Source organism: Sinohyriopsis cumingii, chromosome 12 (genome assembly GCF_028554795.1).
Source record: "Sinohyriopsis cumingii isolate HCF-2022 chromosome 12, ASM2855479v2, whole genome shotgun sequence".
NCBI lineage: Eukaryota > Metazoa > Mollusca > Bivalvia > Unionida > Unionidae > Sinohyriopsis > Sinohyriopsis cumingii.
In genome coordinates, this window is record NC_142972.1 from 22,434,064 (window position 1) to 22,455,342 (window position 21,279).

General features: G+C 34.3%; 1 protein-coding gene across 6 annotated transcripts in view; it reads right to left on the reverse strand.

Annotated features, from left to right (window-relative positions):
- The window catches only part of LOC149786092 (uncharacterized), a 95,156-nt gene that overhangs the window by 42,753 nt on the left and 31,124 nt on the right, over window positions 1–21,279 (reverse strand). For 2 of the 6 annotated variants that reach the window (XM_089976387.1, XM_089976385.1), the window contains one exon: window positions 731–1,729. The exons of 2 other annotated variants lie outside the window; for them this stretch is intronic. In XM_089976387.1, coding sequence (XP_089832513.1) covers window positions 1,517–1,729 — 213 coding nt within the window. In that variant the 3' untranslated portion in view covers window positions 731–1,516. Of the gene's footprint in view, window positions 1–730; window positions 1,733–21,279 lie in introns of those variants that run through there. 2 more of the 6 variants (XM_089976386.1, XM_089976383.1) reach the window with 1 other exon arrangement.

A 21,279-nucleotide genomic window follows, 5' to 3' on the forward strand; every position in this document is an offset into this window, starting at 1 on the left:
GTTTATTATTATCATGGTATGTTTCAGTAGCTTTCATGTTAATGCTGTATTACAGCATGTACTTCCTAACAGCCTGATTGCTAATACACTGGCTAAATATCAGTCCCTCTAAACAACAATGCAATTATGGAAAAAAAAAGTTAAACTGTTTAAATTCTTATCCTTTTTCATGCCCCATCAATTCGTCCATAAATTTGTTGTGTTGGAACTACAGTAAAACTGGTCTAGAGAGACCACTGCTACGAGACCACCTGTCTTGAGAGACCAGGTCCTCCATGTACAGATTTATTGATCATATCGTGTTAAGACCTGTTAAGTGAGACCACCCGTCATGAGACCATTATGTTTTGGCAGAAGTGATGGTCTTTCAAGACCGGTTCCACTGTATAAACCTGCAAATGCTTCAAATGGTGTGAATAGGTAGTAATACAATCTAAATTTTAAATCCTGCTCAACATTCTAGCTTTCTTCATGAAATAATGTGTGCCTACCCTAATCCGTTCACAACTTATGTGACATTAAATCCAGATGATGGATTCAAACATGGCAAATTTACGCAACACCTACATATGGCTTCACGCTGAATGCATAAATGCACTTCATTAGGATCACCTGTAACAGAGTCCCATACCTACTCTAAATATCTGAAGATGTTTCATTTGACCAGCGTCTGGAATTGTAATTTTTCAACGTATTCGACAGTCTTCTTGACATTAAATAATAAAATAAATTGTGTTTATTACTTTATTATACAATTATGACACATGATACAATGACACGGACAGATGAGGAAAGAATCTCACGATGAACAAACTACAATGGCTCACTTAAAATACACGATCAAGCTACATGTATAATCTTACCTATAAAGAAAAAATATTTGATAAATGAAATATTCCATCTAAAACACATGGAGATACAGGCTAAATTGTCTGCCCTGTCTATGATGCAAAATAAAATCTAAAAAAAAACATTGAATAAATGAAGAAACCATCAAAGGAACTCCACAGATAGCAGGTACATGCTCGATACAGAAATGTATTGCCATAAGAAATCACATGATTCATTCTATTTGACAGGAAATGAGTTAACACTTGTTATTATGTTTTGGACAGTATTTCTAAACATCAACTGTGTCTGGATTCAAGTGTTGTTTTTTTCTTAAAAAATAATTCCTCCGATGATAAATTAAATGGCTCAAAACAAGCCCTATGAAACTAGACGGTCCAGTTGTGTACTTGCAGCATCATTCTATACATCACTACAAAATGTTAGACTTCAGAGCTCAGATCAAATCTATAAACTAGATCCTGATCAGTACATTTAGTCAAATGTGTATATTTCAAGTCCTCACACGTTCCATCTTTTGGTCATATTTACAAAAGCCTAGTAAAACGAATTCCAAGTGGCTTTTTCTTTTTAAATCCATTTCAACACTATCAAATGGGTGAAAAGTTCTCAGACTTGCAGCTTGTATATGTACACAGTCATATATTCAGGATAAACTGTCCTAATTTTAAAATCTTCTCATCCTCTTCAGGTCTCCATAATCATCCCTAGGGTTGCCACTGCCACGATCTCTACGCCTATCCTGTCCACCACCACCCATGCCCCCTGCGAACATGTTGCCCTGGGCACTTGGCCCACCCATTGGGCCACCTTGGCTACTGAATCCTGGGCCGCTACGGAAACCACTGCCTTGTCCACCCTCACCAAACTGGCCTTGACGCTGCTGGGACAAAATTATCAGAAATCGTAGTAAAGCGGTGGGTTATTGAAAGGGATCAAATAAACAGGGATCTATCTGTCAATGCTTTGACCTAAATGTCATGCCTGACAGGTAGTGAACTAATGTTACATTCAGGAACTACTGGCATTCAGTCTGTAAGAAAACTGGCAAATTTAACCTGAAAAGTCAGATATTTAAAATTTATTCAAGAATGGTATGGTGTACTGAGGACAACAGCTAAAACACAAATGTCTGTGGTCCAAGTACTTCCTGGCTAATGACTATACAAAGTGAGTAGAAAACGGGCATCAAGCAAGACTGACCATACAATATTAGTGTTTACTTGTTAAGGCCAATACCACAAAATGAAGTTTTGAAAGACTCGTGTATATAAAGACAACATTGAAAACAATCATCAGCAGCATTTTTGCACATGGAAACTCAATGTGCAAAACAGAATTAACTAGAAATAACATGTTAACAAAAATGGACAGTATCTTTTATTGTTTTTAAAGTGATTCTTTCTGCATCATGTCCTGCACATACTAGTTCTTCTTATGAATTCACCTGTGAACAATAACATCTTGGTAATACTTGTGATCATTCAATGAAATTAATAGTAGGTTAATTCCAGCACCAGTTGGCCTTGGAGCAAAAAGACTTCTTCCCAAAACTACACACACACTAAATCAATCAAACAGCAATACATAATCATCGTACCTCAGAATAAAGCTCTGGCATTTTCATCATGTATACATGGATGAATACAAACAATCCCCTGTCACATTATGTCTACATACAGGTAACAATTAGCTTCTATGCATACATAATGAAGTTGAAGGCAGCAATTTTTTAAATCATAAAATGCAGTTTTTAATTCAAACTTTGTTTTAACAAAACCCATTCACAAATTGACAGTTCTTAAGGTTCATCCCATGATATTCAAATTTTTTACTAGTGTTTAAGTATGATGAAAAAAATCTGTTACTTAAAATTAAAGACCAGACATATCAGCCACAACTGCTATTATTCAACATTACTTGCAAAATTTCCAGTGGGTCAACACTTATTTAACACAGCACCATAAAAAAATATAATCATTTGCTTGGTATGTAATAATTACAGACTACCATCTTAATTTTTTTTGGAATGAACTCAAATGCCCACCATGCCAAACCTAATGTGTAAATGTTTCAGTAACTCTGGCAAAATACAATCTCTGATAACCATTTCCTCATAATTTGGTATAATATTCATGAAATTTGCAGCAGCCATTAATTTGCTTTTGCTGTGGCTTACTTATAATGTTGAGTTACTTCCCCTTACATTATTTTGGCAGTATCCTTCAAACCTTGGTTTGAAGATTTCCGAATACATAAATGTTTACCACATTAAGCTGTTATTTCCTCTCCAAAATACTTTAAACTGTATAAAACAAATTTATAGCAGATTTGTTAAGTATGTTCAAATATGTGAAAATATACTACCAACTTCCTGCAATTGTTCTTGATAAACTTATCATTTCAACAGATCCTTTTTGAAAATACAACATACAAAACAAGCCGAAATTCCCTTTGTTCCAAATGGAAACGGGAAATTTTCACATCAGATTTATCAATGGTATATTCCAATATAACGTGACTGACAGTGCATAAGCTGATGAAGAAAAAAAGACTGCGAATGAAACAATTTTGTGTGTGCAAACATCACATTTTGCAGCAACTAATCATGAAAACCAATGATTTGATGAAGTTCCAGATATTCTAAACTAAGAATTCCAGATATTTGGGAAATGAGTTGTCGCATGTAAGGATTTGTCCTTTTAAATATCAGCACTGACGAAACCTTCAACACAAATTTCGAGCCGTTTGATATTAAGTCTTGTCATTCCTCTAAATTTATGCTGGGTTGGGACAGAGCAGAAGAAAGAAATGTGGAAAGAATTTCTGTTACTACTGTTACAAAAATAATTTCATGTTCTGCCAATTAATATAAAATTTCTTTTTATTAGGAAGTAATCAAGTGACATTATTTGCTTTCAATACATATTCAAATACATTCATTTTGCTCATATTTATTTCAACATCTTTGTCAATGATTGCCAAAAAATGTGTGCACAAATCTTACAGCTGTTCAAAAGTTTATTTCCACATATCCCATGATGATTGAAAACTCAACCTGCTTAATCACTATGCTATTGTCAGGCCCTACCCCAAAGTACATCAAAATCACAACTATTTATATCATATTCACAATTTCTCTCAGGTCCAGTGGGGAATGAGATTCAAATAGGCTACATGGTGGAACAAACTCATTATGAAAATAGGAGAATGCAGTTCTGAGCAAAAAAATATTCTTATATTTTAATAAGAGCTTGTATCACAACTGAAACCCAACATCTAACAGTAACCAAAGTTCACTTGCAGATATGGAAATGGCTTTAAACCTTGTTGTGCAATGAAGACAAACAAAAATGCACACAATTGGAAGAACTGCCATTCTGAGAATGTTGCATCATTGTTTGCTGTACTGGCTACCCAGATGAATAGATTTCATTATTATCATCATAGCATGCTATCAAAATCATGTGTTGTAAGAACGAAACTTTTCTTTACAAGTGGAATCCTTATCTTCTTTGTTCCAGTTTTTCATTTCAAAATATAACCAACAAAAAGCACCAAACTATACATGTACCTGTGAAGGAAACAAGTTGGTAGATCATAATGGCAAGAACTACTTGTTGACTGTATGGTGAAATTTTCTAATGTACAAATAAACACAATAAAATGATGCAGGTGCAAGAGAGAATCACTGGAGTGTAACAAAAATGCTGCTGATGATTCATGAAAACTGGCATGACCTCTCTCTCTCTCTCTCCAAACTGGGCATGAAACCACAAAGTTTTGTCTTAGCACCTAACAATCAAAACGTCTTTTCGGCAACTCTACTGTACTGTGCTCATGGGCACAGGCATTTTTTCCCATTTTCTTGGATACTTTTCAATTAAATCAGCAAACAGCATGATAACCCTAATATATTCTGGAATACTTTTATATGGCTGAAAGAGTCTGCATATAAAAAACCAAAAGAAATTGCAGGACTACCCATTTTAACACTGCAGAATTCCTGTCATCAGACACAAGAAATTGATGACAGGAATCTTCTTGTAACTGACTGTAATCTATATGTAGACAAAGAACTGATTGAATTTGTAGTCATGTTTGGCAAGTACAAAACTTAAAAGAAACTTCTTCCACTTCATCTTGTTTGACACAAGTACACGAGGGAATTTGTAGTTTCAACTCATCAAAGCAAGGGGTTACTTTCATTTTTACTTAAGATGGGTCTAGCTGTCTTGTTCCTATCATCACCAGTTAGTTATACAAGTAGATGGTGTTTTGGACTGGCCATTTGGCCCATATAGGAGCAAATGGGTAAAGCTGACTTTTATTATCTGACCCACAATTTTTGCCTGCAGGTCCCAGTCTTCCCCATAATCCCAAACTTTGCCAATGTTTTGCAAATGTCTGTCTATCCAACTGTCAGTTTTTATCAGATCTCCCTTAGACTAAATGAGAGAAAGGCTAAATATATTTGTATTTATTTTATAAATTGCATAGGTCTACATTGCTTAGCATCACTGTAAAGCTAAAAAGTTGTTCTTTTCTCCAACAACACCTGTTTGTGACAATCATGTCCCTTTTTCATAGACCAGAGAGCCTGGGTAATATCTCACGAAGCAAAATTATGGTGGGCTTTTTTAAGCCTTAACTAAAATACGTGTAACCATTGACAATTCTTGGTACACATTACAGCTCTAATAATTGCAATTTAGTGCATACTAGCAATGCCCAACAATAATATCATAACTCTGGTGACCAAGCCATTCAAATGGCTAATAAACACTATAGCCCATTTCAAAATTGTGCCTTATGCCTGAAATCTACAAGTGAAAGAACACTTCAACATGCATTCCTCCTATTTTTAGAGTGAAAGTGATAGCAATAACAAGATACCCAGTTTTTATCAAGTCCCTCTTAATTCAACTAAAAATGACACATGAAAGTAACAATCTTGACCTAAATCTAGCAAATTTTAACTCTGTAAATCCATTTCAGCATGGTATCCAATGGGTTAATCTAGGCTGTGAAAGGGCATTTACAGACGTGCAAATGTACAGATGATATCATTGTAAAAATTCAGCCAAAGAAAACCCAGACAAAATTAAGAAATATTTTCTTTTCTATTTCATAATCTGACACCAAAAACAAGAAGCCCAAGTGAGACTGATATGGCTCACATGGCTTTCATTTAACTTAACAGCCGACCATTTCACTAATATGGCACTCCTACTTGACATCATATCAATTTTATCTCGATTATTATATCTTCACAACAATTCTTTTTCAAGAGAAGTCTAATTAGCATGCATAAAAGTTTGCTCATAATTCAAGCGATCCATAATTACTGATGTAAACGAATATACACTGATCTGACTTATTTTAGCCTATCTAAGAGATAGGCTTTTTTTTACCAATGTGGAACAAAATCCAATTGGAATTATGTCTCCATGGTAACAAGCTTAGCCAATCATATAAATTATCTCTTTATTACAAAATGATCTTACTGGTGATCAAACTTGTCCAGTATTTGCTCACAAGCGAAGTTATCCAAGGTTTTCCTGTTATTAACAAAAAGGGATACTTGCTCATAATCAGGCTCTTTAACAGAAAAACTACTTAACATGTCTGATCAGTCATATCACAAATATAGTTGCTAGTGTTGACAAGCTCAACCATCAAATAGGTACAAGGTCACATCATAAATATATGTAAATTAAACTCATAATCATACTATACAAGAACTATACCAAGTCTGATCAAAATCCTATCAATAATATAGTCTCCTGAGTGTCACAAACAGATTCAAATTAACCTCGTACATATGCATAGATTTCACTCATAATAACAATCATCCAACATCTTGACAATATCAGTGTATTTATCAAGTTTTATTAAAATCAGGTCAGAAATACTGCCTCTCAAGTGGTAAGAAGCTCAGCCAATCATATGCAATATCAACTTGTTAATACATAGATCTTGCTCAGAATAAAAACATTGTATATCATGATGGTGCAAGCCTAATTATCCCATTTCATCTAAATATGACCAGAACTGAGTCTTTAAAGTGTAAGTGACTGCTCCAGATGGCCTAGTGTTTGGAGTGTCTGCCTTGGATGTGGGAAGTCGTGGGTTCAGTTCCTGGCCAAGTCATACCAAAGACTTACAAAAATGGTACTAACAGGTGCAATGCTTGGCACTCAACATTAAGAGGTTAGTGTTGGGACTGGTCAGCCCTGCATCATGATGTAACTGGGTGGGACATCATGCTACATGTCTGCGGCATTATGCCCCAGTGCAAGACATCACTATAAACTGCCACACTGCAGACATCGTAGCAATATGACAGCAAAATTGCTAAAACTACGTTAAAAATCCAAATCAGTCTTTAAAGTGTAGTTAACCTCAGCTGATCAAATGACACAGGACCACAGATGTTGCTCGCAAATGCACTCATCCATGGTCTTAATGATGCAAGTTTAAGAAGTCTGATAAAAACTTTATCAGAAATATATTCTTTCGAGTGGTAAAAGCATAGCCAATTACATGTAAGGTCACCACATTAATGTCTAAATCTGATATGTCAAACTCCTGCATGATCTTCATTTAAGCTTATAGTCAAAGTTATGAAGTCAAATTAAGACTGGTTTCCAAAGCAACAATAAGCTCAGCCAAACATGCCACATTATGTCGTTAATATGCATGATCTTGCTCATTAACAAAATTGGTAAAGATTTTAATTATATAAGTTATTGTTGTTGTGGGGTTTAACGCCATTTGTCAGCACACGATAAGCTACGTATGGCGACCAGTATTAATGGTGGAGGAAGAACCCGGAAAAACCCCAGGAAGAACCACCGACCCACGAGAAGCTATTGGCAAGTTTTCTCACGTACCCACTAATTATATAAGCATACATTTGGAGTCTGATCAAGGTCAGATTAGCAGCATGCTCAGTCAATTTGATGCAAGATAATCTCATCTCAGTAATATAGACAAGGATTTGGCTCATTGTCATTATCATGATATTGCTGATGCAGCATATTTTTCAATCAGATAAAAGATCACCTCTTCAATATACATGGATCTCATTCATTAAAGATTGTCAGCACATATGCATATATTCCAAGTCTGAAATCATATCAGATGGACCTATGTTTTAAGAATAGATTGTTAATTGGTTACAAACTATACTGTGCCTACATTAAGCTAATGCATCTCAATACTCTTGAGTGCATACTACACCACTGTTCATAGTCCTATTGTTGCTCTGGTTTGTCTTAAATATGTTAACAAAGCTGAAATGTTTATACTTTTAAATAGTCAGGTGTAGGAGATTGCCTGTAAATATTTACAAAATCAGTTAACAGTGTAAACATGCACAAATCACATCTGAAGTTAGCGGATGTGTATGCCCTTGTTGTACTACAGATGCATTATTGATTTTTCATTAGGTACATATATGTAGTACGAAACAACATCACGATAATACAATGATTATTTAACCTCAACTGAGAGATATATTCAAGAATGACATGCCTCACAAATTAAAGTTACATTAACAGGTAACAAAAGTTGCTTTAAGTTACTGGCAATCTACAATCCCAGAATATGTCCAGAAACCCAGGACTTGATAATTTCTTCTTTTAACTAACAAGTGTTAAAGCCATTTAAAGCCATATCTGATATTCTGGAAAGACGAGATTTTCAAACTGGCCACTGCAAACACCATGTCAATATGACTATCCCTTTCAGAGAGGTAGTGACCAGATTATCAAGATGTCCACAATGGCAGCCCTATTCCAAGTTAGATTAGCACCAATTCATTTTGGACCAACTAAACAGCATAAGAACTTGTAAACTCCATGTTGATATGTCATTTAATTCCCAAGCAGTCGCAATAACAAGATTTTCAAGATGGCTGCTATTGTGACCGTAGTGGATGTCAGATTGTTACCAGTTTTATGTGGACAAACTAGACATCACCAGAGATGCTTTGGTGAAAAACCATGTTGATGTGACCACCATCAAAGAGGAGACCAGATTTACAAGATGGCATTCATGTTCACCAGTTTGCAAGTCAAATCTGCACCATTTTCATTTTGCACCAACTAGACATCAAAGTACTCTTCTGGTGAAGACCCCATATCAACACGACATTCCGTGTTAATAAAGATGACCATGTGGTGGCCTATTGGAAGCTAGACCAGCACCATCTTCATTATGGACCAATTCTCCATGACAAATCCTCGAGTGCTGATATGACACACTGGAAACAAATAGTGCAAGTTTTTCAAGATGGCCACTGTATATTGGATGCCAGAGTGGAATTGCTTTTATTTAGGACCGACTGTGAATGTGTGAGTAGTTTCTTGGCAATTTTCCAATTAATCAGGAGAAGGAGTAATAATAAACACATTAAGAGACAATTGACAGACAATGGTCAACAGGCCATCTCATAAGCTCTTTTGTTCTAGAAGGTAAAACACTGTAAATTAAACAATCATTACATGTAACCCTAGCATTCCAAAATGGTCAAACTTTGAGTTTCAAATCACTTCAATTAAATGATAGTTTCATTTTTTGTATTACATACCATGTATGCAATTACAACTTTTGGTAAACACATCAGCCTTGGCTGCTACCCACATGTAGCTGATATACAAGAAAATTAATTTTAGAAACACCAATATTTTCATTAGCAGCTGGTTTAAAAGCACATTTTCCCACATTTATCAACTTTGCATTAGTATTTAGATATCTCTAAGAATTCAGTGTTTTAGAGGATTCATCAACTCCTTAACTGGGAAAGTATATTGTACACCATCGTGTTCACTTCAATGTCTCTGAAGGTCTATTATACACCAATACTTTCACTTCAATGTATGACTTTATACAATGTGTAATCAATTATCAAGTTTCATGACTGGATGAATCCTGTAAAATAGTACATCATGGTGTTCATTCTTATACAACACATCTTTTATCATATTCTTCCAATGTTGTATTCGTGAATTTTAGCCTGCTACATCAAGAAAACTGGAAAGATGAGACACTTGCAAGAGTTATTTGAACTGGATATAACGAGTCAATTTAATTACTGATAACACAAGAACAGTCAAGTGAATCAATATATTCATGCATGGTATTTTTCACTAGGGCTGAATATCTATATTATGAATGTGTAATGCTATTATTCTGCCAAAATCTGATATAACAGTACAAAAACTTTATCACAAGCTCCAGTATTCTTAATAAACTTAATCTGTCACAAAATACCAGAATTTAGTGTAAAGGTAGGCTTATTCTGCTTCCTTCCACGAGGAAAATCTCAGAGGTAAATGGACTGGAAATGATTCAACAAGTGGAGTTTTGATTGGAAAGTTTCAACAGTTTAAAATGTGTGCTGGTATACAAATGATAATATATAAAGTAAACTGCTATAAATAAAGACAAATGACAAGTTCTCTGTTTTTCATTTGTTTCCAAATCTGAATATTTCTACATTTGATACTGCCTTATACTCTATTCGATGACAGGCCCCATATAAATAAAGACAAATGACAAGTTCTCTGTTTTTCATTTGTTTCCAAATCTGAATATTTCTACATTTGATACTGCCTTATACTCTATTCGATGACAGGCCCCATATTATTCATTTGTATCATTCACATGGTCAACAACTGTGTAATAGCTAAACAAAAGAGAAGTTGGCAAAGAAAACTGGGTCAGTAGGATGCTTTTGTTGTGAAATGTTAATGCTTGCATAAATACATACATACATATATATATATATATATATATATATATATATATATATATATATATATATATATATAAATAAAATGCTTGAATTTCCACTACAAAACAGAAAGTCCCATTTTTTCAAAATTCTCTAAGCAAATAAACAATCTGCAATGTATACCGACATCTTGAGTAACATCCTTCATACCATACCTGCTCTGCTTATCTGCAAATAGGAAGGCTCAATCTATAAAATACATAGAACTTCTACAAAATATATTCAAAATATTAGATCATGTGTGTATCAAGTCATTAGCCATTGATTGGAAAGTACCTTGGACACGGCAGACAAACACAAGAGCCATCCAGTTGCCAAAAGTTTGTCACTGCTTCTTTTTTTTTTACACAAATGTTTTTGTTTCTAAAGTCATGTTTCTAACATGCATGTTATTTACATATTAGTGACAAGGCTGTAGCACAATAAACTTGCTTTAAAGAAAATTTTTAACTCCTGAAATCTTGCTGCTAATGTGTGCTGTTTGGATGCATCAAATATTCTTTTTGTTTTGGGATAGTCGATTCTTGCTTATACAGATCATGCACTGATCCAAACCACATACACATTCCCAAAATTGACCTAATCAAGTTTTTTTAATTAAAAAAAACTTTTTTGTTGCACCACACTCCTCAGGGATTAGGTTTTTATAAACACTGTGCGCCTGGTGTTCCTCCACGATTGTTTCTATATTCAGAGAATATAAAAGCTATGGTAGTGTGTTTATGCATCTCCAGACACTTTTAAAGTGTATGTGTCGGTATAGAGAACATATGGAGGTACAAAACAGAAAAATATACAGGCTAAATGTGCAGCCTCCAATATTAATATAAGCTGATGCAGCTAGCATCATTAAACAAGAGAGCAATGGCTTGCATGTAGTGTCAGCAGTATCCACATACCATGACTCTGACAAACTGTATGAAAGAAACTGACCCCATCAAATAGTTTAAACAGTGATGTTAATCTAGTGAGTGGACCTACAAGAGAAGAGATAGACAAACACATCAAGTGATAGGTCTGCCCAAGGTGGTTTCAACATATATAAATCTGAAGCTTGGTGTCAACTTGCGTCAAAGACCATTGAGAAGTTATTTCTAGGATTTTCTAAACAGGGTAAACTATCCCACTGAATCTTTAAAAGATGACCAAACCTGCAAACAAATGGGTCAAATAGTTTCATGACTTTTTGAAGAAAGAAAAAAAGTAATAAAATTTCATAAATACCCAATGTCCATCTCTGCAACATGTACAATTACATTTGCTCAATTACAAACGTGAAATTATCTAGGCCATTATTTAATCATCTATCCATAAACCTAGGTCAGTAATTTGTACATCCTGTTGTAAATGCATTTTTCTTATGCCAGACTGTACATCACAAAGGACATCATCTGGATTTAGTACTTTTAGGCACTAACCCCACTTCAAGTTGAAAAAAGGAGACCACTATGGTCATTATTTGGGCCTCTCAATGGAGTCTTCAAAAGGCAATTAATATGAAAGCAGAACACGAGCGTTGCTATCTAGTGCTTTCTCCAGCAACTCCATCACATGTGCAATAAAAAATGCCATCTAACTTGTTTAATGTCTGCTTATAAAGGCAAGTCATAGTTTATAATAGCCCAATATTTCTTACAAAGTGACCTCAATTTAGTCAGATAAGGATACAATGTGTGCCAATATAAAAGGCCATGCAGTGATGGCAACAATCTAAATATTAAAGTATTCACGATGTTATCAACAAAATAAAACAGGTACACGAGAACTCTGGTCAAACGGACTACAAAGGCACACAAAAAAGGACTTAAACAACTGTAAACTCTCTCTCCCTCTCTTACAGACACATCCATGCAAGGCAATGACTTTAAACTTAAAATGGGAAAAAATTATTAACATGGTTTTGATCTTATAAATCTAATCCTGTTAAAAAGCAGTTTGTCCCAGGAAGGTTTCAGTGTGTGTACCCTATTTTTTCATGAACGGGAACAGCCAAATTTGAGAACATAAAAAAAAAAAAAATCACCTGATAAACTGGAATTATTATCATTAGTGTATATGTCAATAATAGTCCTACAATGTAAGATGTCAACATGGTGGGATATTTTGGATAGACATATTAATGTCACAACATTCGGTGCTTTGGAGATCTGTCTGAAGTGAATCAACAGAGAAACTGAAGGACACGTTTTGAAGGACATTTCACATTAACGTCAGCTGATGTTGACACTCTCACTGAGGATCAAGTTAAATTGCTTTATTCATGCAACACTTATTCTGATGCCCTCTCCTTATTGCAAATCCAGCCCACAATCATGAGGTATAATTTTTCTCGAACTATAATGAACATGTCTGATAACATTCAGATGAATGTCAATAGATATAACATTTCTGTTAAAGAATCTAAACTGTTCATTCAACCCAATTCAGCATTTGTAGACTACCATCACTTGTTACCCAAATGAAAAAGTTGTCAGAGCAAGAAAAGAATGAATACAGCAATTGGACTTCAGCTTGTGATACAGAAACCAATGGTTTAATTCAATGGTTCACAATTCCATCACTTTACAGGGAGCAAAATATAAATTTTCCCTATTTTAATTAATATATATATATATATATATATACATACACGAGTTAAATCGTAAGCTGGGTCAGTGTTATGTGGGGTTATGTCTGCCACCAAATGTGTCATTTCTTAACAATTTTAGTTCTGTAGACATGTCACTGATAAGTCCTCCTATTACAGGTCTAACGAAATTAATAAAGATATGTGAACAATACGATTTGAGAATGAAATCATCTATAATACAAAAAAAACAGTATGCATGGTCTTTCAGCCAACTATTTTCAATTTACCATTTCCTCCCCCTGCACATCTTAATGGCAATGCTCTTACATATCAACAGTTGTACATATTTGGGTCATATTTTGAAATCCAATCGGTCAGATAATGAAGATACAAGACATTAACGATTTTTGTGTACTTGAAGAAACATGCTTCTGCGTAAATTTAAGAATTGTTCATTGAATATCAAAATTAGATTATTCCGATTATTCAGATCTTATTGCTGCACAATGTATTGTACTCCTATGCGGACAAATTTTAGTTAATGTATGAAAAGAAATCTGGTTATTGTTTATAATAATAGTCTTCGTTTTCTATTAGTCTTCTTAAATGGAATAGTGCCTCCAACATGTTTGTAAATTATAATGAATTAAGTTTTGATGAAGTGAGAAAATATGTATTCTCAATATTGACAAAAAGATCTAATAGTAAGAACTGTATATTGACATCTCTTTGGAACGATGACATTCATATAAATTCTCATTATTAGCAGATGGAACAAATTATTCTTTAAATGTACCACTTAAATTTCATTCGTAACAATGCAGGGCGCAGTTAATTGTGTAGATGTATCTGTATACTTGTACGCATGATATTATATGTTCTTTTATGTTTACAATGTTTTTTACTTTATATCTTTATTTTAATTTTGATGTATAGATTATGTAGTCTGAAATAAAGAATTCTTGTCTCATCTTTTCAGATATAAAGCATGCACAATTCGTGAAAATGTGCACCAAATCCTTTTTTTTTATGACTATCCCGCACACAAAAAAATGTTTTCCAAATAGCAAGACTTTCAAAAGCACATATCTTACAACCAACCCGATATACATCATACCTCTATGTTTGTTTTGAAAGGAATGACCATTTCTGTCTGCTTTGCTTTAAATAAGTGATCTTACTTCACTTTTTTCCAATGGAAGTGTAGTCTTGGCTGCAAAAGAATCAAAACCCTCTTTCCCAGTCTTTGGAGTCAGAAGCCCAACTTGGCAAACAATAACAAACACCCTCAAAAGGGGCTGGAGTTTCTACTTTCATGAAATTGGTCTCTGAAACGTCTTTCTACAAAAGCATGCCTGACATCAGAGTCCAGATTTTCTTAACTGCAGATTGAACCATTAGTACACAAAGTAAATGGGCTTGGTCTGCCTTTTCTAACCATACTGCTGATTACTGGAATATTTTGGATTCCTACCCATAAACCATATACGTTTCTGAAGACAGTTGCTTATCCTTTACAATGTGTACACGATGAAGCTTCATATATGCAAAACACAAGAAATGGGAGTCACAATACACATTGGATGATGGAAAATGTACCAAATTTTAAGTATAACCAGTTTGGGGGGAATAAATATTTTAATTTCTGCCATCGAAGCTTTATAGCAGTATCATTTGTACAATCTTCTAAAGCCTTCATGCCATATGATTTCTGTCAACTTTGGTCAAATTCTTTCCATTAGTTTACGGGTAGCTGTTGGAAGGTTTTAAAATCTTTATTTGATGGCAGATCAATACTGGATATTAAACCAAGAGCAGAGATGCTGCCATGGTTACATGTGATGGGGATAGCCATCTCCTTGTCACAAAAATAATGCAGTAGAAACAATGGGGGAGTGGAGCTGCGGCAGTTCACCCTTTACCTAACACATATATTGGTCTTCTTCCTACAGTTGCATTGAATTCAAAATTGTCAAAAGACATCTCCTCTAGTTGCATAATAAATCAAACTATTGATTGTTTCTGAGCTTAATCTCTTCTTTATCTATGCAAGAAGATTGTTTTGTGCCAAGAAACCACCCCATTTTCCGATGTCTGGATAGGAATATAAATAGCTTGCTTAACCAGCCTTAACAAGTTGGGAAACTTCTTTATAGTTATGTACGATCTTTTACAGCTCACAAATATTTCTCCTGGTTATTTTGGCTCCAAAATAATATTTGTCACCAATATCAGTTCTGCCAAAGTTTCACTTTCATGAACCTGTGCTTTGATGACTATCAATCCTGATTTCTTATACATGTCATAGTGCTGTATAAGGGTTTAAAGTCCATCAATGCAATAGTATGCTTGTTCATATAGTGATATTTTGATCAAATAAATATCCTTAGTTTTTTACTTCTTTTTATCTTATTATTTATTCATCTTAATCATCAGAGTACAATATAGTTTGTAACAGTCCAAAAGATGAAAATATCAATTAGTGAAGAATGATTGACAATGTACTACAATCCATACGATAAGCCCATTTAGGCTAATGGCCATGCAAGGTATAGTTTATAAAAATCAGCAGCATCAATGTATCAGCATTAGCACAGGAAATTCAAAATCAACCCATTCAATCTTGATGTATTTGGTGCTTTTATTTTTAATTTCAGAACTTTTCTTTATTATATTATATAACCACAGGTAGTAACCTAAAAGAATTTCTTTTTCAAAATGAAGACAGAACAGTTAAACATGTGAAATATGATTAAATGAATACGCACTCTGCTTGCCTCCCTCACTAGTGACCTTATTTGTATCACTTTAAAATGAACCCTATCCCATACAATATCAAATTTTCATATTGATTTGGAACATCTCAACCACGCAAGTGAATCAACCTCCGGCAGTGCATTTTGTTTTGACTGTTTTATAAGTATATTAAAAGCAGATCAAGGAAAAGTACGTGCACATTGGGCTCAAAGAAAAAATATCTCCAGAGTAGGTTGCAAAAGGACATTTTTTAAAATTTATTTTAGATTTGTGCTTTCAGTGATATTAAAGATATTCAGGATTTAAAAAATGTACACTTTAAAAGTTTTTATGCAACATTAAAAATGGATTTTATCTCCTTTAGTCTGCTGATATTAACAAGAAATTTGACAGTGCCTTTATATTTAAAAACAATTGCAAACAGAAAACACTTCTCTAAAGTAGAGACTTTTGCCTATGCTATATAGATGACTGGAATAAAGATATCAGACTAGTTTTCTAATGGTCTTAATGGGACTTAATTATGGGGACAGTCTACTAAGGAATATAGGTTTAGAAGTTCTAATATCTGGTCTCCATTATTGTTTCCAAAACTTACTGAAATCATGATGAAACAATAGAAACGGCAAGTATGCATGTTTTTTTCTTTTTACTAAAGACCCAATGATACAAGAATAAGAAAGTATGTGCATGATTCTTTCTTTTCTTTTCATGTTAGTGTTTCTTATTCAGTGCACTATGCTATTAGAGCCAAACACCATTATTATGATCCACACATCCACTGACAGTAAAGTAGTCATTAACAATTATCTTTAAAAAATGTGAAACAATACTTATTTTCTCCTCAAGGTAGGAGTAAAAAGTCTCAAGTATGCTGTGAACTGACATTTTAATCCCCCCAAATTGCTGAATATTATTTAGGCTCTGACGCAGCTTGATCGTGATTAACTCATTTAAAATATCTGGATCCAAAAGACAATATATTTAACTTTTAGGTCTCTTCTTCACTCAATTCCATAACAAGCTGCAAGAATATTTCCCATTAGCAAATGTGTCTTCTGATATGCAGAGAATAATTTTGTTATTATAAAAATCAGTTTCTTAAAATTTAATTTCTGGCTGTACAACAATAAGGAAATACTTTTTATCAATACCAATGTTACAGTAGGTTTTTGTCTCATTCACCTCAAATAACTATGATGTTCAATATTCAACAAATTCTCCATGATCTACCTTGGTATCACTGAAACCATTACAAACTTCATCAAAATACTTTCAATAACTTTGTCACATTCCCTCCCCCCTTATAAAACACCAAGAGTTTTGCTGGATACATTTTACCAATGAAGAGGATGTATAACTTTTGGCAACATCTGCAAGGCATTTGAGAATAAAATGTGTACGGCAACATCTGGCTGCATATGTATGTATATATTGCACAAGTTCACTTCAGTCATCAAACCTGCAAAGAACTTTGAATAGAAAGTCATTAAGATGTAATAATAGCAATGTGTGGAGTGAAGCAGTCAAAAGATGTAACATTTGGAATTATGAACCCTACAAAAATACAGTCATCTCATTTGCCTAGAATGGCAGATTGTCAATCTGAACAATACTCCAGACAAATGAAATGGCTGCAAAGCAAGGTTCAGTAAAGCTTTGGTCGTTAAAACAGACAAAACACATGTAAAACGCATGCACTACAGTACTGTACCAAAATCTGTATCATAAGGACTTGTGTTTCCATGATCATGTGCTCTTTCTGATCTCGCAAGGTACATGTTCAATATAATTAAAAGATGCAAGAAGAACTTGAAATGTTTATGGGGGGGGGGTATTATATTAAAAGGCCAACTCTACAGGTTTGACTTGAAAAAATCTACCATAACAAGTGCAAATTCATGAGAAAAATTTACATTATGACATGATATAGCAACAACAAGTAGTCAAAGTTTAATTTCTTCTCTGTATGATACAATATATTAAACAGCAGAGGCAGAAATAAAGTAGCTATACCAGAGTGGTCCAACTACAGGCCCACGGGCCATTTGTGTGTGGCCTGTGCTCATAAAAAAGTAAATTCTATGATAATAAGACAATTAGTATAATATATATTATGTATGGCCCCACAAACTTTACATTTTTGGTTCATGTGGCCAGAGTCTTGAAAATGTTGGACCAAATTAAACTAAACCATTACCATCTGCTCTCGTTAACTCAGTGGAAATGTTTTTCACACTACAAACTTGTAAACTGACAGATAATCAGCCAAACTATTCATCTGTATGAAGGTGAAAAGTTGAATACAATCAACTTGATTATGCTGTCTGACATAATTCTTACCAAAAATAGTAGTACTACTAAAAAAAAAGAAAAAGAGAGCTTGAACTGAACCACAAAAGTAGTGAAACCTATCTGCAGGAATATTGAAGGACTGCAATATTTTGTACTTTATGAAGCAATGTCATTTTATGCAACGATAGGGTACGAATGTAGAATTTGAAATATCCCTTCAAAGCAGGTGTCCTTTATCTGAATATATCTGCAAAGGGTTTCACTGAAATATGAAACAACCAAGGGAGATCCGCCTGGCCTATACAGTATTATGGACATAATGGAAGAGGCATAAAAATGGACTACTCAGCATTGCTGTAGACAATGAATACACTGCAGTTATTGCTCGCTTATTATCCAAGGATATTAAAAAACCAGGAACAAAAATTCCATATTGTAAAATGATGTTCCTACCTTGAAGCTAACCGCTAGCCTGGATCTGATATTGTATTGATAATTATAAACATTACTGCATGTATTCAAGAGTGGTTTTTAAAAAATGAAAACCTTAAAATTGTTAATCTGACTGCTCCAATGGACTAGTGGTTTCAGCGTCCGCCTCGGATGTGGGAGTTCATGGGTTTGATCCTTGGCCGAGTCACACCAAAGACTAATAACTAAAAAAAAATGGTACTAATAGCTGGCCTAGCTTGGCACTCAGCATTAAGAGGTTAGTGTTAGGACTGGTTGGCCTGGTGTCAGGATGATGTGACTGGATGCTAGACATCACTATAAACTGTCACACTGCAGACATCATAGTGATACGAATTTTAAAAAATTAAAGTTAAAAATCCAAATCACACAAAACTGCTTACCTCTTACAAGGACGGAACAAGCCTCAAAAATAAAATCCAAAAAATGTTCCAAGCAATTGTACATACGTCCTGCAATTTCTGAATATATTCCAGAAAGAGCTCCTTATTGTTATTTTCTTGTTCTAGCCAGCTCCCTCTGAAAGGATGTTTTACTTACTGGTCAAATTTAATGATCTGGACTAAAGAAGTCAAAGCAGCAAGAAAACGATGAAATCATGAAAAATTCCATCATGCAATCAACTTCTGTGGTAAGGCATCTATGTGTTTTGATACTCTCTTTCCAAATCAAATTATATCCAGGAAAAAATATTCAGATTTTTAATGTAACAAAAAAAAAGGTCTGCCGAAAATTGTAACAAAAGAAAAGGAAAAACGGGTCTGCACCAACAAACCATATTTCCAACTTAAACTGGAAAAAGTTCTGTCTCTCCTCTTACCAGAAATACTGCCTTTACAAAGGAAATGAAAACTACAAAATCATGAAACAGTGCATCTCAATGAATTATGTAGATACTACATCAACTTTGACATCTCACAGGTAATCAAAATCAGCCTTTGGGTTGGGTAAAAGAAACCTCAGCAAATCAAAGTATCCATGTGCATAAATGTTCACACAATTTGGGTTTGTAAACATCTCGACCAATTAAATACCATAGCACAAGATACAGTTGTTCTAAAAATTAAACTCAAAACACGTGTAACATATTCTATTCGCTTACAAGCAGTATTTTATCAAAATGTGACATCTTCGATTGGTGAACGAAGCTGACCCAAAACGGAGTTGCTATGGATAAAAGGTCATTACCATACGGTGGGCTCGAGTTTTCAACACTGAAGGGTAATTCACTGTGCACATGGTTTACAAGTATGCATCTCTGCATGTTGCATTCTGCATGTACACGTTTAGTTCTGTGAATCATTTTTGCATTCCTTTTTACAATCTTTGTGCAATTTGATATCCTTTTAAACCACATTTGTTCATACATAAGATAAAACTAGAATATTTCCTATTAATGGAAAAATACCAGTAAAAATGAGAGTACCGTCAAAGAACAAATGCCATCACATAATTACACACCTGTTACAGACCTGCCAACCCTAACATGGCCTTCTCAGTTAGGCAGTAAATTTTTTCTGTATGTTGGACCAGTTTTCAATAGGTATCACAAATTATCATGTACTGCTTTTGTCAAGCTGGAAAACATGAAATAAAATGTTCAGAAGTGTTATTCAAGACTGGTGCAGTGACAATTAACACTGTATTCAACTCAAAAGTTTGTCAAGTTTACTTGAACCTTAATTCAGCAGCAGTTTCACAAAATGCAATTCATCTTTCCTGCCATGTGACACACTCCAATCAACATGTGATATCCACTAAACACAACTGTTGCCTGTCTGAACTTTTCCCCCAAGAATCTGAATTTTTCCTTGAATTCTTATGTACTACTTTCAATGTTTTAAGAGGTTTAATGTTCCTTTCATTGGATGCCATTTTAAAAACAAAAGTGACAGCATAATGCATATGTTTAACATCCCAAAATACATGCAGTTTAAAGCATCTGAGGTACTTGGGTAAAGTTAGTCCATTTCCCCGACCAATTGCACTTAACTGAATAAGAAACCTGGACCAGAATCAAACAAGGATAAAACAGCATCCAAATTTTACCACAACCAGTTGTATTTTTGCAATTTGTGCTTTTATTCCATAAATCCGTATTTTATGGGTGCTTTTATAAGACTTGCGGTAAAATCATAATGGTTATCAGGTCTGCATTTAAGAAAGATATAATTCAAGTAATCATGTCATTCAGAAACCCAATATGTACAAAATGTACATGAAGATATCGTACTTTTACACATACTTGCATAGTGATGTATTAATAAAGCACAACTGAGACAATAATGCTGCAGTATCAAATGAAATATTTGTATTGTTGTAACAGTACACCATCATTTCCTAGTTTACCATGAAAATTAATTTCATAATAAACATGTTCCTTTGTATTTGCTGCAAATCTCTATGCTATACCTTTTACAGCATAAAATTATTTAATTCAGCTGAACTCACTGCTCTCCCTTCTGCACTTCACTTTCACTCTGGCAAAACTCGCTAACAGATGCACTCAAAATATGATTAACAAATAACATAAAAG